The sequence below is a fragment of the Aspergillus melleus genome, assembly GCF_016097325.1.
Source record: "Aspergillus melleus strain CBS 546.65 chromosome Unknown contig9, whole genome shotgun sequence".
NCBI classification, from domain to species: Eukaryota; Fungi; Ascomycota; class Eurotiomycetes; order Eurotiales; family Aspergillaceae; genus Aspergillus; species Aspergillus melleus.
The window spans coordinates 897,353-913,068 of NW_025763378.1; the positions used below are offsets into that span (position 1 = coordinate 897,353).

The 15,716-nt window shown below is 49.5% G+C and overlaps 8 protein-coding genes across 8 annotated transcripts; 4 read left to right on the top strand and 4 right to left on the bottom strand.

Moving 5' to 3' along the window:
- Positions 1-1,332: 1,332 nt before the first annotated feature.
- LDX57_012956 (uncharacterized protein) lies at positions 1,333-1,659 on the top strand (the record flags this gene model as incomplete). Its single annotated transcript, XM_046094706.1, has 1 exon — positions 1,333-1,659. One exon carries the CDS (start codon positions 1,333-1,335, stop codon positions 1,657-1,659), a length of 327 nt encoding a protein of 108 aa, XP_045950685.1.
- A 1,660-nt stretch (positions 1,660-3,319) lies between these two features.
- On the top strand, positions 3,320-3,691 carry LDX57_012957 (uncharacterized protein; the record flags this gene model as incomplete). Its single annotated transcript, XM_046094707.1, has 1 exon — positions 3,320-3,691. One exon carries the CDS (start codon positions 3,320-3,322, stop codon positions 3,689-3,691), a length of 372 nt encoding a protein of 123 aa, XP_045950686.1.
- Positions 3,692-3,928: 237 nt separating this feature from the next.
- On the top strand, positions 3,929-5,940 carry RPL31B (60S ribosomal protein eL31). The gene is made up of 4 exons (XM_046094708.1): positions 3,929-4,006; positions 4,082-4,173; positions 4,573-4,647; positions 4,723-5,940. The coding sequence occupies exons 2-4, from the start codon at positions 4,084-4,086 to the stop codon at positions 4,927-4,929; spliced, it is 372 nt and encodes a 123-aa protein (XP_045950687.1). The 5' UTR covers positions 3,929-4,006; positions 4,082-4,083; the 3' UTR covers positions 4,930-5,940.
- Positions 5,941-5,948: 8 nt separating this feature from the next.
- Positions 5,949-7,475, bottom strand: LDX57_012959 (tetratricopeptide repeat protein; the record flags this gene model as incomplete). Its single annotated transcript, XM_046094709.1, has 1 exon — positions 5,949-7,475. One exon carries the CDS (start codon positions 7,473-7,475, stop codon positions 5,949-5,951), a length of 1,527 nt encoding a protein of 508 aa, XP_045950688.1.
- Positions 7,476-8,339: 864 nt separating this feature from the next.
- Positions 8,340-8,864, bottom strand: LDX57_012960 (uncharacterized protein; the record flags this gene model as incomplete). The annotated part of the gene is made up of 2 exons (XM_046094710.1): positions 8,340-8,752; positions 8,813-8,864. 2 exons carry the CDS (start codon positions 8,862-8,864, stop codon positions 8,340-8,342), a joined length of 465 nt encoding a protein of 154 aa, XP_045950689.1.
- Positions 8,865-9,644: 780 nt separating this feature from the next.
- LDX57_012961 (uncharacterized protein) lies at positions 9,645-10,393 on the top strand (the record flags this gene model as incomplete). Its single annotated transcript, XM_046094711.1, has 2 exons — positions 9,645-10,115; positions 10,256-10,393. 2 exons carry the CDS (start codon positions 9,645-9,647, stop codon positions 10,391-10,393), a joined length of 609 nt encoding a protein of 202 aa, XP_045950690.1.
- A 53-nt stretch (positions 10,394-10,446) lies between these two features.
- Positions 10,447-10,701, bottom strand: LDX57_012962 (uncharacterized protein; the record flags this gene model as incomplete). The annotated part of the gene is made up of 1 exon (XM_046094712.1): positions 10,447-10,701. The coding sequence occupies one exon, from the start codon at positions 10,699-10,701 to the stop codon at positions 10,447-10,449; it is 255 nt and encodes an 84-aa protein (XP_045950691.1).
- An 808-nt stretch (positions 10,702-11,509) lies between these two features.
- On the bottom strand, positions 11,510-14,409 carry LDX57_012963 (putative meiosis specific protein Hop1; the record flags this gene model as incomplete). Its single annotated transcript, XM_046094713.1, has 10 exons — positions 11,510-12,028; positions 12,074-12,267; positions 12,316-12,544; positions 12,595-12,852; positions 12,934-13,246; positions 13,297-13,462; positions 13,516-13,795; positions 13,843-14,050; positions 14,113-14,135; positions 14,197-14,409. The coding sequence occupies 10 exons, from the start codon at positions 14,407-14,409 to the stop codon at positions 11,510-11,512; spliced, it is 2,403 nt and encodes an 800-aa protein (XP_045950692.1).
- Positions 14,410-15,716: the final 1,307 nt, after the last annotated feature.

The following is a 15,716-nucleotide window of genomic DNA, read 5'->3' on the forward strand; positions in this document are numbered from 1 at the left end:
GCAAGACCTGACAGCCTGCCGATGGGGCATCCTTGGAGAAACGCTGATCGATCCGTATATATTCAGGGGCTCCCGGGAAAGACGGGCAAAGAACGAACTGGAGAACGATCCATTCCGGATTCCAATAGTCTCTTCGCTTGCAGCTGGAGAGAAAAGGGGGGCAAGACGGCCATCAACCCTGTTTAGTACTGGTTAGTTCATCCGTTACGGTGGAGTGAGAACGTGGTTTCCTACTCGATTCGGTGTAGTCCTCCCTCTTGTCTCTCCACAGTCAAACAAGGATGATATTCAGCGTTATTACTTATTCTTCTAAAGGATATCGTACCCTTGCGGATGCAGCAGACGGAGTACATACTACGGAGTACTCCGGTCATAGTATGTTTGGTGTAGAATTTAGGTCCGCATCCAGGCCCGCATCCAGGCTGTTCGCTTGAAGTTGACTCACCCATGGGGAAACTTCGCACTTGTCTAAAGACAATGGGTCTCTGTGATACATCACAAACGTCGACGCCGCTGGCTAGATCTATTGTGCTTTGCGAATCTATTTCCGACGCGTACTGCCACCGCCCCCGAGCCCAGGATTGAGATTCGCTATATTTAGCCCCTGGGAGTTTCAATCTAAGCAAGGATGTACGGATATACGTTCCGAGTTAGCCCTGCTTCCAGTTCTATTGGATTACCATGATATGGAAATCTACTTTGGATCGGATGACATCTTAGATCAGCTTATAGTGATTTTCCAGATCTTCTGGGCTCGGATTCAACGGGCTTTCTAGAATAATTGCATTGAATCAGTTCCAGCTGGTAGGAAAATAGCATAATCGCGGCGCTACTGGAAGACAACCGAAGTTATTCTACTGTACAAGCAGTGTGACGCATGCAAGTAGCCGGGGATGTTTGCCAAGGCTTCAACCTAACAGGCAACCGGCTGAAATTCCTTTCCATTCCGGACATTCTTGGTTAGGACAGGCACTCTAATAAATATCTGATAACAATGCTTCCTCCGAAATATCCATCTGCGGTCACCTACCGCGAACTTTTCTGAAGGCCAGCCTCATCTCCTGTTTGTTCACGGTTGGGCTAAAGCTCCATTCTCAATATCATCGATAAGCCCTTCAACATGTCGGTGACCATTTGCTCCGAAATTGTGGACCTTGATAAATTAATACCTGGAACTGTAGACATTGAGCGCGAAAGTAAGTAAATTGACTACTTAAACGAATGCTGTCTGTCTGTTTGAGCATTAGTACTGACATGATCGAAGACAAGGATGTAGAAAGACTTACCCCTTGGGTTTTCCAGCACACTGATATTGCAAAAGAAAATTGCACCATGCGCTGGCCACGAGAACAGGGTGAATTCAGAGATTTCATTTATCACCTCCATTCCCACCGCGCCGAGTTGGATTTTGGTGAGTCTGGTGACATCGAGCTTGCCAGTAGCTTGAAGGCAAGCGAAACAATCACGTTGCCCATGAAGAATTGGAAAATGCCGAAGAGGGAGCACTTTACACAGTTCATGAGATCACAGGGTACGATGCTCAAGGTATTGATGCAGACCATATATTGGAATCTTGACCTCGCGGAGCAAGTCCCCGAGCTTCAGTATGTTGAAGTACCCCTCACTGTCCCTTGGTATTTCAGGACTGATGAACCTTAAGCTTCCCTGTCTTGGTCAAAAGAACCAAGTACGTGATAGGTGGTGAACAATATGCCTCTAGACCGGAGGGTGCAACAATGACTGGCTCAGAACAAGACCCCCTACCAGTAATTTCATATATCGGTGTATGTATATAAAATGACCGCTTTCTTTTCTGTGGCAAAGAGCCTAACTTTTCCCTAGTGGTTTGACGGCCAAACATGGGGTGATCTACTGGCAGAGATCCTTAGTATAATGTTGGGACACCTTGCCAAGAACATCAGCATCGATTTTCAGGACCAGGAGGTATATGTTATTGGCTTCTATGGGTCTTATATCTATATTGCCCGTGGAGTCTTCACGACCGATCTAATCTCCAGGGTACAGTCAAGGGGACCTTCGGAAAATGAGGTCTTTGAACTCAAATTTTCGCGAGGCTACAACTTATGCTTGAAGGAAGATTGGATTGAGGCTATGCATGCTTTGGTAAGATTGCTTCGATACATCCTGAGCGGAAATGCCAAGGTCAGTGCTGTACGGGCTCAGTTGCATACCTAGGGTGTTGCTACTAGACGTAGTGGTCTCTAAGTCCTTCTGGTTCTCCCCTTTGATACCCCATCGGGAAAGCATTTGGGTACTCTCAGGTGCTGCTAGTTGCTCGATGTCCCACTCATACTTGCCTCGTTGAGCGTGGTACAAAGGCCGGAAGGCTGAAAGAGCTATATATACTCGGATGACGGTGGTTCTTCAGAAGGCACAGGAAGACCCCAGTCTTTCCGAGGTTCCCGACGGTAGATCAGGAGGTCTGACGTGAACACAATCTAATTACACTGTTTTCGGAAGTGTTTTCATCTAGAGAAACTTGAGAATGTACAAGGAACATGCCGAGGGTTGAAAGGGGACGAGGGTTGACATCATCCATGCAAGGGCTCTTATCGCTTATCGACACAACTAACGGAATCGGCTGCTCCGACTCATTTCCCCTCCCCGCACGATCGTCCTACCTTACCCTCCTTCAACGTCTCTCTCTCTCAGGGTCATTCCAACTCATCTTCTCCATCTTGTAAAGTTGATCTAAAACCATTATGACCTCCCTATTGAAGAAGCCGTTGAAGCTTGCCCTGGTGCAGCTTGCCTCCGGTGCGTGTTCCGCCAACTTCTGGGCAACCGATGGATGCTAATCTGAGATGACTTCGCTCCAGGTGCCGACAAAGCCGTCAATCTCGCCCATGCGCGCAGCAAAGTGCTTGAGGCAGCGCAGGCTGGAGCCAAACTCATTGTTCTCCCCGAATGTTTCAACTCCCCCTACGGAACTCAGTACTTCCCCAAATACGCCGAGACCCTTATCCCCTCGCCGCCCTCGAAGGAGCAGTCCCCCTCGTACCATGCGCTCTCGTCCATCGCCGCCGAGGCCAAAGCCTACCTCGTAGGCGGAAGTATCCCCGAGTTGGAGCCGACGACCAACAAGTTTTACAACACTGCTTTAGTATTCTCGCCGACCGGAGCTCTGATCGGAACCCACCGCAAGACTCATCTCTTCGACATTGATATTCCTGGGAAGATCACGTTCAAGGAGAGCGAGGTACTGTCGCCCGGCAGCCAGTTGACTACGGTCGAGCTCCCGGAGTATGGCAAGATTGGCCTGGCCATCTGCTACGATATCCGCTTTCCCGAGTCAGCCATGATTGCGGCGCGCAAGGACGCCTTCATGCTCGTCTACCCTGGTGCCTTTAACCTGACCACCGGGCCCATGCACTGGTCGCTGTTGGCGCGCGCCCGTGCCGTGGACAACCAGCTGTATGTAGCCCTGTGCAGCCCGGCGCGGGACATGAATGCTACGTACCACGCGTACGGCCACAGTCTGATCGCGAACCCCAGCGCGGAGGTTCTCGCAGAGGCGGAGGACAAGGAGGATATTATCTATGCCGATCTGGATAACGAGACGATCCAAAGCACGAGAAAGGGCATTCCGGTCTACACTCAGCGACGATTTGACCTGTACCCGGACGTGAGCGTGTCTGGCGCTCCCAGCTTGCGGCGAAGGGGGACGTGAAGAAATAGTCAGTGATTGTTTATTTGTCATTTAGTCATAATTTAGTTAGTTCAAGCCTGTCATGAATGATGAGACAAGTATTCTTCATATCCGCAAGCAGTTTAAATGTTGGATACCTTGATGCCTGAGTGCCTGAGGCTTCAGCGGGAGCGGGAAGTGCTGCACCACGTGACCAATAGCGGACCAATCAGCGGGGGCGGTGAGGATAAGCGAAGCCACACTGGAATTTCGTCCGCCGAAAAAGCTCAGCGACAAAACTTTCGACTACGACCACTTCCGCCAACGACAGCCAACAACCCCTGTCCACCCCATCCAGTGAGTTCTAATTGAAGTCTCTTGATCATCTGCATCGCCGTTTTCGAACTCAACTGACATTCAATTTCCCGTCAGAAATGTCCAACGTCCAGACCACCGGCAAGAAGCAGCGTTCGGCCATCGCCGACGTTGTGTCGCGCGAGTACACCATCAACATGCACAAGAGAGTACGTTGAAACCGACCCCTTATAATCATTGCGGTCAATCACCAAAGGAACGGAATGCGGAATCCTCCATGTATTCCATCCTGCGGTGTGGAACCAAGCTTTTTCGAACATTTGAGGCATGGACGGAGAACATCCCAAGAGGATTAGAACCTCAAAAACCTGGGCAACAATCATCCCTGCGTGTGTGATGGGAGTGAAATCCTCAACCACAGAAAGGGAGTTGTGCGCAAGAGCAGGAATGTAAAATACCCAAATTCTCTTGGGGACGTTTTCCAAACCCAAAAAAAGGAAGAATTAGTTTTATGAAGTCCACCTCTATGGCCGCATTAGCATCTTCACAGATTCACAAGATGGCATTCGGGCGGAAGACTGATTTCTCCTTTTTTTTCAACTCTGTAGATGCACGGTGTTAGCTTCAAGAAGCGTGCTCCCCGCGCTATCAAGGAGATCCGCGCCTTCGCTGAGCGGGCTATGGTAAGTCATTTTGTCCCCTCACTTCTTTCCTGACGGATCATCATGACTAATGGTTTCCGTTTTCTTCAACACCAGGGCACCAAGGACGTCCGTGTTGACCCCCAGCTTAACAAGAAGGTCTGGGAAGCCGGCATCAAGGGCGTTCCCTTCCGTCTGCGTGTTCGCATCTCCCGCAAGCGTAACGACGAGGAGAACGCCAAGGAGAAGCTCTACTCCATGGTCTACGCTGTCAACGTCAAGGAGCCCAAGGGTCTGCACACCGCCGTTGTTGACGACGAGTAAATGGTTTCTTTCTCTTAGGACAATATGATGGGGTTTCCCTTTTTTTTCATGACAAAAAGCCTTTTTCTTTTCTAGATGGGCCGCGCTACTCCGGTCGGTTAAGGGATATGTCGAAGGAACCATAAAATAATGAAGAAAATGGGAATTTTTTGACAAAAGTTTGATTCTTTTCTCTACGGAATTTTGTTTCCTGAAGCCTGTAGGCCCGATCAGTCTCCGTGAATAGATATTGTCAACCGGTGAAGCTCTGGAATCTCTTCGATGTAGAGTAGAACATCGACCTTCAGATACTTCTGAGCTCATCAAGACCTTGAACTCCAACTGAAACTTTGGAGTCGGTCAACAGCCCTAGGTTATGTATTCCTTTTCAGGAACGGGAATATAATGCAGGGTTTCCCTTGATGATTTTCTAACACAACTATATGTAACTCAACTAATTCAAAAACCATTTAACGCCTTGTTCCAACGGCAAATCCAATTCATAGATAAACCGGCATCATAAACATCCCATCTCCCATTACTTTATCCTTAACACTCTTCAAGACTTTTGGCTAACTAGAGAATGGGACAAAGAGGCAGAACACAGAAAAGCAGATCCGGACCTATCGGCTTACGAAAGCATATGAACGCGGGTATAAAGGCAAAGGAAATGGTCCAAACGACTCCAATCTGCGGTCTGATTCGCAGCGACAGACTTAATATTCCATGAAGGCTATTTTTCGCACAGAGAGCACGATCACCGCGCAGCTAGAACTTCACAAACCTAGGTGAAGTCAAGGCGTGTTGTTCTCCTGCGACTACTCTTTCTACGCTTTCGTTAGCAGGCAGTTACGAGACTGTCCTTCTCGATAGCACTTGTGTTATGGCAATGGGACTTGATATTACGACGGATGGTATACTACAGTCAATAAAGACAACAATAACAATAGTGAGAACAGGTAGAAAAGATAAGATAAAGATCAGGCTTAACTGCAAAGCAAAGCAAATCAATATATAACCCTTCGAGCCGACTATGACAATCACTGATCCCAGTAGAACATCAAAGACTTGTAGTATTCATCAGTGTCCGCTGTCGAACCCACCTCCCCAATAACTTCAGACCGCAAGTCTCTTGCAAACTGTAGATACTCGCTGGCCTCCATATACACCTCCATCTCCTGGAAAGCTCGTGACAGCATGTGTGCCGCTCTCGCCGCACCGATCCTGTTGAAATACGGAGAATCCTGCATCAAGAAACAATCGAGCGATTGGCGCAAGTAGCTGATCGCTCGCATAGGTTCCTTCATGGATTCGACCAGAACCTGACCAACCTTGAACATACTCACAGCACTGACCGCATGCTGGGGCCCGAACCGTTCAGTATTGAGGTCGAGGGCCTTCCCATGAGCCGCGAGGGCCTCGTTCGTCTTCCCAAGTGCCAAATAGGTGTTGCCCAGATGATGCAGTGCCATCGGCTGATCCGGATCACTGTCCAGGCTCTGACACAGCACCCTCGCAGCGTCATCGTATTTGTCCTGGCAGTAGAGAAGAGACCCCCAGTTCGCGTGGACGAGCTTCCGGATCTCACTGTATCCCGGGAACTTCTGCACATGATCCAAAGCCTCCTGCTGTACCTTAGTCGCCACGTCAAAGTCTTTAAGCTGACTGAGCGAATTCGCGTACCCGGTGAGAATGCGAGGAAAACGCTCGTCTACGGCGGGGAGGAGGTCCTGTTCCTTGGCCATCTCCGCGTACGCAAGCGACTCCTGGCTGGCCTTGATCGCCTCGGCGGGGTGGTTCGTCTCATTGAAAATCCGGGCCTCGAGGCGCCTGCAGTCCGACATGAAGACGATATTCGGCGATCGAGAGAGATCCAAGATGTCGTTTGCCAGCTTGAGGGTTTCGGATGCTGCGCTGTGGAAAGAGCGTTCGACTTGGTACACAGCGCATTGATAGACTAGAGATGCGAGCTGGTTCTCGTACCCTTCGCAGGCACTCGGACAGCCTAGAAAGTGCTGCACAAGGGCCTTGATGCTGGACTCGTACCTCTTCGACCATTCCCAGTTCTGCTTCGACGACGTGTGCTCGTTAGCTTTCTCAGGCTCTGGCTGTGAGCAAGTCAGCAAATGCACGGCCTGTTCGAAGACAGCTCGGCGAAGGGTATCATCTTTGCAAAGCTGGCTGTAGCTCCTCCTCTGCAGGTCCTTGGTGATGTAGATCGTCAGAGAACTGAACTCCAACCCGACAATAGACTTTTGCATCAGGTCCTGCAGCGATGCGTAAAACCGCACTGGATTCTGCAGGTATTTCAGATCCAGAAGACCGCGCCGCACTGCGGTGCTCGCCCCGTGTCGGAATAGTTCATAGGGGACGCCATCCGGGTTGAGGATGGACAGGATCCCGAGCATCCGCTTGGAATTTTCGGAGAGCGAAGCATATCGCATTTCCGACGCATTAGCGGATGGGGAACGGTTGCCTAGAATTGGAAGGGTGATACTGATAACAGATCCCCTTCTCTCACTCTGCGGAGAGAGTTGGTCGTCGGACACATGTGAATTCGAGTCCATCTTGAAGGAAGCAACGTAGCACAAGATAAGACTATCTCGACGAGGAGTTGGATTTCAAGGAAGGTGATATATGATCAAGGAGGTTGGGAAGTTGGTTGGTTTTCTCTATATTCTGAGCTATAAGCAACTTATTTATAGTAATACTCACAAAGCCGCCATTGTAGAGATCATCTCTTTTGAAGAGCCATTTATCCGGAATTCTTCAACCTCTAAAGGGGAGATTCCCACGATTATAGCGAGCGAGCAAAGAGTATCTTCGGACAGGGCCCAGGGATTTGTTGAAGCGTTCTTTGTCTCGGACACTGTGGGCGGAGATTTGCATTTTAGATCCTTTACTTCATTTAACTATGATCCATTGTCACATATTTCGATTGACTCTAGGGCTGACTTTACCACTTGTCTCTGGGCAAGAACGGGAAGAAACTTTTAGCTAGAGGAAGTAAGAGAAGATGAAATGAGAGAAAGAAAGAAAAAAAGAAAGCTGACAGCCAGACCAACAGCTCTGTAAGAATGTTTAGAAGAAAAGAGCAATTTTTAGGGCACGGTTGTATACACGCTTTTTGCAATGTCCAAGTCCCAGAATGATATTCTTCCGCAGTACGAGCTCATATTCAGAACCATAGACCATAACTCCTACCTCGACCACAAGCCGATGATCTAGCATCGAAAGTTTGCGTTTGGAGTACAGAAACCTTCAAGATACACACGTACTTGATCTTCTGGACAGCCCAAAGGCCTTCTCTTTGCGTTTGGTTTCCTCTTTTTCAAAGCATGGTTCTACCATATTCCCTTTGGGGTTAAATCCAGTCAAACTTAGTCAAGGCCTACCTAGCAGGATCCTCGGACAGCTATTCATTCGCACAACTAGATACCCTTGAACAGAACAAACCATAACCAAGGGTGATACACTGTCTCATCATCGACCGGGTTCAAAATAGTTGGCAGGTATTTTGTTCTCCATTCATCAGCCAAGTCATCATTAAAATATTCTGGATTCAGCCCGACACGACGCGCCTTGCAATACTCCCAGTAAGCAGGATACCATCCTGACTGGCCCCAATCAATGATAGCAGCCACTACTGGACTCGGTCCTGGGGATAAAAGAATATTTTGGGGCACAAGGTCGTCATGCGTAAAGACCACAGGCACCTCTCCATCGATCTCGATATCGCAGCCATTCTGGAATTCCTGGACGGCGTCTGCACCGTAGAATGGGCCAGCCAAGACCTGGTGACCGGAGAGAAAGATTTCATTCAGCGGTTGATTATCTAGGCTGCCTGAAAAAAACACTTTAGCATACTTCTGCCTAGTTACCGCAAGGAGTTCAAATCACTTACCCACGTAAAGGACTTGGTAAGGCGGTTCCAATGATCTCCAGGCCTTGACCATACCATTGAGCTCTTTACAGACAGCCTCTCTGTCCTCCTCGTTCAGAGTTCACCATCTTTGGTCTAGAGGCTCGCCCTCTATTAAAGACATGTAGATGAATACTTGGCGGCCGTCTTCAGTCCACCCAAACACCTCAGGTGTTGGTACTTTGCCTTTTAACTGCTCATATACCATAATCTGAGTCTTTGCTTCGGTAACGGTTGTGTCGGCTCCATATTTGACGATCAGGCCCAACGATGGAAACTTGACAGGCGGGGGTCGGTTGAAGCTTGTGCCACGGATGTTGCCTGACCTCTCGTTGATAGCTCTCACTTCGGCCGGTGTAGGAAATTTAGATGTTGGATGATCTCTGAAGAAGCCAGAACCATGAATGGTCCTCATCGTGGGTTGGCGTGAATCGTAGAGGTCCGTCTCGACTTTAACCCCCTGGGACGTCATCTTTGAGATAACACGAGCAGTCTTCGAGAGTTGCGGGGTCGCAGTAAACCGAGAGCTAACAATTTCTATTAACAGGAATTCTTGAAAGATAGGAAGGCCCCATAGTATACTTACATACAAGCTGCTGGAGCGGTCGGTTGTTGGCCTCTGCCTAGTCCCGAATGTTGCCGCCGGACATGCAAGGCAGCCAACGTGCATATCTAAGCGCCGGCCTCAGGAGCAGTTTCGACAATTAATATATCTATACGTTGTCAGTTGTTGACTTTACTTCCTGCATTGCTTAACCTCTTTTTTTAATTAATTCTTGCCATAAGCATAAACATCCTTCTACATTCACCTACCATGGACTTCAAACCAGACACTGCACCTCCACCTCCACCCCCTCCTCAGCCCGCACAGCCAGCGACCTTCCCTCAAGCCACCAGTCCTCCAGCAGTTCCGCCGTCCGGCTCCCCAGGTGCATTTCTAGTCGAGCTACTGATCTACAACGGCGCCCCATTCAAAGACCACTGGGCGTACTGGGTCCGCTCTCACCAGAACCCAGACCTTGGTGTCCGCATGCACGCCGCCGGCGACGTGATGAACGGTTTTCAGTTTGAGATCGAGCGGGCTCATGATCTCCGAGAAACTGGTAATGTCCCAACGAAGAGGATTCCGCTGCAGTGGGTCAGCGGAGAGTTCTTCGTCGAGAAGGATATGCTTAAATCGGACGGAGACAAAGACAAAGTTGATCAGACCCCGAGTTGCGACTTTGAAGCTAGTGCGCACAAGATTGAGGTCCCGGAGAAGAGTTTGAGGACTGTTGATGATACGGTATGTACTTCGTTCCAACCAACTGTATCAATTGAGCAGTGAAGAAAATACTTTTGTGACTGTTGGATTGCATATTGCATTGCCGGCGTCCTACCAGAATCTACCCCTGCTGGAGCACGCATTGACTATGAGATCTTCAGGTTACTTCGACGCCTAGCAAGCTCATCCAAAGGAACTGCCAGACGTGGATTGTCGAATCGGCCGACCAACTTGTGAAAGACCGGATTTTCGGCAGTGAGGTTGCTGCTTATCTTCACTCCATCAAGCAGGAAGTATAAATGCACGGTTATTCGGGCAGTATTGTTGCTGTTGAGCAGTGAAATTGGTTATTCTAATCACTCTTGCTGAGCATTCGCTCGTCTTCATACGCGACAGGGTAGTAGCTGAACCATTCTTCGCTGCGGACTTGACGGCTTATGGTCACGACGGAGTTGAAGGCTGCTTGGTCGGCGGGATGTTTGGCGAGCCAGTCGAAGTAGTGATCGGGTGTGCTGTAGGCGAATTGAAAAGGTGCGTCGTGGGCGTCGGTTGGGTTCTTGTAGTCTTTGCTCTCGAAATAGTCGTAGAGCGTGGCGGAGGCGCGCATGTTGGTGTAGCTGGTTTTTTGTCCGAACTGTGGTTTGGTCTGTGGCCGGAGATCGTCGAGGAGAATAAAACACATACAAGTGTTTAACCGCATCCCTCATTGAACAGGTGGGATGGCACTCGGCCTTGTATACCGCGGAGAGCCATCAACACCCAAAGCCTCATCTTCGAAGACTACTGTGGCGTCCAATTACCCCTGGCCACGGCAATGTAATCCTCCGCTGTCTCTGCCTACCATCAGCATTGTCCATTCTATTTCGAGGTAATCCCGCACTAAGGCTTGCAACCACAGAGAGACATCAAAATGACAGTTCATCAAGTGCAGGGCTGGCGGATATTGGTCAGTCGTGGAGCACTTCGCTGGCTTAGCGTTTTGGTCAGGAGCTCAAACGTCGAATGAGGTTGAGACCCCATGGGATGTGATTCTAGGTCTGTGTAAAAGTAACGGTTGTTCTCTGTCACTGCTTATGTAGTATGGGGAGCACAAGACGCGAGATTCATAACTCGTTCTTAACTAGACAAAGTAGAAAGAGTATAGACTCTAATCTCCTCGTTCGTCATTCTTTTAAAGACGTCTGGGGTAACAAATGCAATGCAGTCATAATAATAAGAATACAAGTGAACTTTTCGTAACCTCCCGGAAGCACTGACCCGAAAAACGAAAGACTGAATGTAGCTCCTCAGATGCAATCCTCATGTGAACGAACCCAACCCTTGTAGAACTTACCCCCCAAACCTCCAGCTCTTGATCAATTCATAAACCACCTTTGACCACCGCTACCAATCATTCTTCCTGCCTCAAATGCGCTTTATGTGCTCTGATAATCACTTGTTTCGGCTCCGACATCAATCGGCTTGGCATAATTACTCGCCTTGCGCCTCTTTCTGCTGCTACGGCGCAGCTCTCCTTCGTTGAACGACTGGGGAGGAGATCTCTTTCGAGGTGTGGTCTTCGGGGTAGTCGTAACCTTCGGGGCATTGATATTAGCTTTCTGCACAGGTCCTCGTTTTCCGGTGTCTGCACCCCGGAGCTTGCTTGTGAACTCTCGCTGTGTAGACTTCTTGGCTTTTTCGGATTCTTCTGCTTGGCGCATCTTTTCCATGCTTTCTAGCATCTGTGTCCTTTTACGAGTTTGTCTTGCCCCTGGTACACTCGGACTATCAGCATCCGAGCTCCTCATAGAGCGGCTCGGCGTCTGAGAGTTTTCTTTCTGTTTCTTCACTCCGGCTTCTTGGATCTGAAGAGATAGATCGTCAACGGCAGCGTCGGTCTTTTCAGTGTCCGGTTCGAGTATCGTAGACTCGTTTGACCCTGGATACACATACTGCTATACTGTCAGCGTTGATATACATTAGCACACTAGGAACCTTACGTATTGTTTGATTTTCAGCATCGGATCGAGGATTTCCCTGTCGATCATTTGACGCACCTCATCTGAGGCAGAAACACTGAACTTGGGTAGACCTTTTTGCAAGAACCCTTTAGCCTTGTATCCTGGCGTTGCCTGCAGGATCCCCTTCTTCCTCAAGAGATCTGTTATTTGAATGACTGTCTGCCCATTGCAACCTACTGTTGTTAGCATGGTGTTAACATCGAGAGACTCTTGTTTCTTACGAAGCTTTTGCATAAACTCCGAGGTCCTATTTGGGAATCCTTCGTTTAGTATAATCCTGACTGCCCTTCTAAGCAGAACAAGACTGCCCATATCACGAAGAACGGCGGGTTCATCCTGCTCCAATAAACATTGATAACAGGTATGCACATCAGGGATTCTGTGGTCCCCGGTGTTCTCAAATCCATAACATCGCGCGTGCTGGTGCTTGAAACAGAAAGCGCATTGTATCTATGTTGATATGAGCCTATGCTATGAGCCAAAGGTCCAGACCGGCTTACCATGCCTGCTTCTTCCCCTTCCCAGCCGCATTGGCACCTGACAACGCCTTCATCCTGCTCGCTGAGAAACTCGTCGGTCGATAGACTGGGTTTACCAGCAGATTGAAATTCTCGAATCTTGATGATCTTTTCCGGAGATAGAGATACGATCGGTACAATCTCAGGGGTAAATTCAGCCTGTTTTTCAGCTATATTGTCCTCATTGATGGGCTGTGTTGGAGGGATGTCACTGTCTGGATAAGGCGCCATCTCCTGTGACTGTTTCATATGTCAGTCGTCCTTTCTATTTCTTGCGAATCTCCATCCAGAGCATTAACTCCAAGTCGCAGATTTGCTCACCTGCATCATCATTTGTAGTCTCTGCCTATCAGCAACATCTTGCGAGGGTGTAGAGATCTCCAAACTGCTATTTGCGTCCCCACTTCTGATGGATGATTGGTCCCAGTCTGAGTGAGATGTCTCGTTGTGGGTGATTCTGAGACCACCTTCTCCACTAACACTTTGCGGAGAGCCTTTGCCATCAGAGAAACCAATATCATCACTTCTCTTAACTACTTCTCCGTATTCGAGCTGCGGGGGTATCTTTGGGACAGCTTCTAGATCTCCTAGACTTGGGCCGATCCATTTGAGAGAGGTCACGTTAAGGCCAACACTGTTCGGTTATTAGCAGTACTTCAGTTGATTCTGTCTACTGAGACTCACACATGCCAACCGCTATCCATTGTTCCGCATGACTGTGATTCCTTCCTCCAGTTATCGTCCCGCGGGTAGTTGATGGTTTCATCTCGTGCCGTGGTAAAGCCAGGCGGTTCATATTCCGGGGGGCAATCCTGGGTATAGAACAAGTGGATACCCAGGTTCCGTTTATCTGCATCCATGTCAGCATTTATTCGTTCAGTCTATCCAGGATGAGCGCGGTACTTGGCAGGGTCGGAAGGAATGTGCTCAGCGTTATCAAACGCCGGATGATCGTCTCCAGCCCTATCCTGGCGGTTTGTGCATATTTCATGTCGGCGACACAGCCCATGCTGTCTATAGACATGCTTGCGAGACGACGGTTCACATCACCAGACCCCCCAGTATAGCGGAATGAGAATGTATAAGTCTCCAAGACATTGTCGGGAGAATCTTTGTCGGCAAAGATGGTCAGTTGAAGAGCTTCTAGTACGTTCTTGCTGAGAGCGTCGAAAACTCCGGTTTCCTGTAGTTGTCAGTACGGCTTAAATGAGCTGTCTGAACCTATCATACCAGGACATCGAGGATATTGTCCGCTTTCGGATCAGCACCCCGGACTATGATCTTGAGCGGTTGCCCTCTTTTTCCTTTACCGAATGGAGTCTCTGGTGAACTCTGTGGATGAGCCTTCTCACCGACAAACTCTCCATATGAGACATTGTGCTCTCGTTGGGCTTCTTTCAGGTCGCGATCATCGAAGCACGGAAGCGGCAAAAGCTCTCTGGGTAGGGATATGAGTACTGAGTGACCGCGAGAGGAGCTGTGAATTGATGTGCAACATACCGAAGATAGAACAATGTCCCAAACTATTGGAACCAAGAGAACTCAGACACTTGAATAGGAAAACGCGAGGTAGGGGATACTGACCGACACGTGTAACATTATCTGTACCATCTGTAGGCTCTGCCGTTGGGTCAGGTATTGTCGCTGCCGAACCTCGGATCTCACTGGGTTGCCATGCTCGACTTGAGGCTTGGTCTGGACTGAGGCCATCTTGTTGACCGATGTAAGCTGACTGGGAGCCTGCACCCGTTGCAGCTGAACCGTCGATGGCGGCCCACAGGCTTTGATCCGATCCATACCGAGGGATTGACGGATCGAATGCTATCGAGTGCGTTGTGCCGAGATAGTAGATCGGGAAATCCGAATCGATCGGCCATCTACCCCGAGAAAGCTTACTCCAGAGATTGGACCGATGGTGGGAGGGGACTGGTGTTGAGGTCAAATTGAGATGCAGACGTAGGATGAACTGTCCAGAGGCCGGTCACGGGAAGAGGCTCGCTGTTTCCCGTTCTCAACGAGGAGAACGTGACTGGCCTTCGAGTTTCCTGGACCTCAGAATTGCGGCCTGGAACATGTGTTAATGCCTCCTGTAATACTGGTACTTGACCACTGAAATAACCCTATGTGGTTGCTTCATCTACTGGTAAGATCCGAGTTGTTGAACATTTACGATGTATATCTTAGGTCAGCTGATCTCGAATTTGCAGCGAAACCCCTCCAAACCCGGCGATATTAAGTAAACCCACCCCTCTTCTTCGCTTCCAGGCATCCAGCACCGTGTTGTGTCCCAATGGTCGGCAACTCGCAAAGGACGTCAAGACAAACGAGCGATCCGAATATTTTCGAAGAGGACCCCAACGGGGAAACGAGGTACAAGAGCGAACGACGGCGCCCGCAAAGTCGCACAAGTACTTTTAGCAATGTGGGGCGGGTACGGGATACTAAAATTGGCTAATTTGACTGTCTCTGATCAGTGATCGACCGATTCTACGGACTACGGAGCCAAAGCGAATGGCTGATTTTCTTGTCCGGACGAGTGTCTACTGTCTAGTTTCTACGCTATTCCGATCGTTCCACACGGGCCGAGACTACAAATTTGTCACAGGCCACAGCAGAAGTCTCCGCTGAAGAAGGAAGGATCTCACCCGCGGAATCCCGGACGCAGTGTCTGCAATGCTCCGTAGAAATGGATATGCAAGGTTCCGAGAACCAGAAGCTAGCCGGGTCCTGGCAAAGGCCGCATTGCGAGGAGTCGAATGTTCACCAACTCGATGGACTGTCTGAGTGTCTGAGTGAGTGTTTGATGGTCGGAGTGGATCCCGGCGGTGCGCGACAGAAAATCTGATGTCACTCGGTCTTGGCACGCGCCCGCCAATCCCCCCGAGTCACGTGGAGGCAGCGCCGCCGGGAGGGAAACTCTACTGGCAAGTCTCTTCCGGCATGGGAATGAGGAGACACCAGAGGATGTGACGATGTCAAGGATAAGGTTGGTGCAAGAACAGGAGTTTGGGGTGATCAGAAACGTAGACTCCCCGATAGACTCCCCGATCCATGGTATTCTGAATCACACACTAGTCGGCGGTCCTGATCCAGTGGTTCCCCGC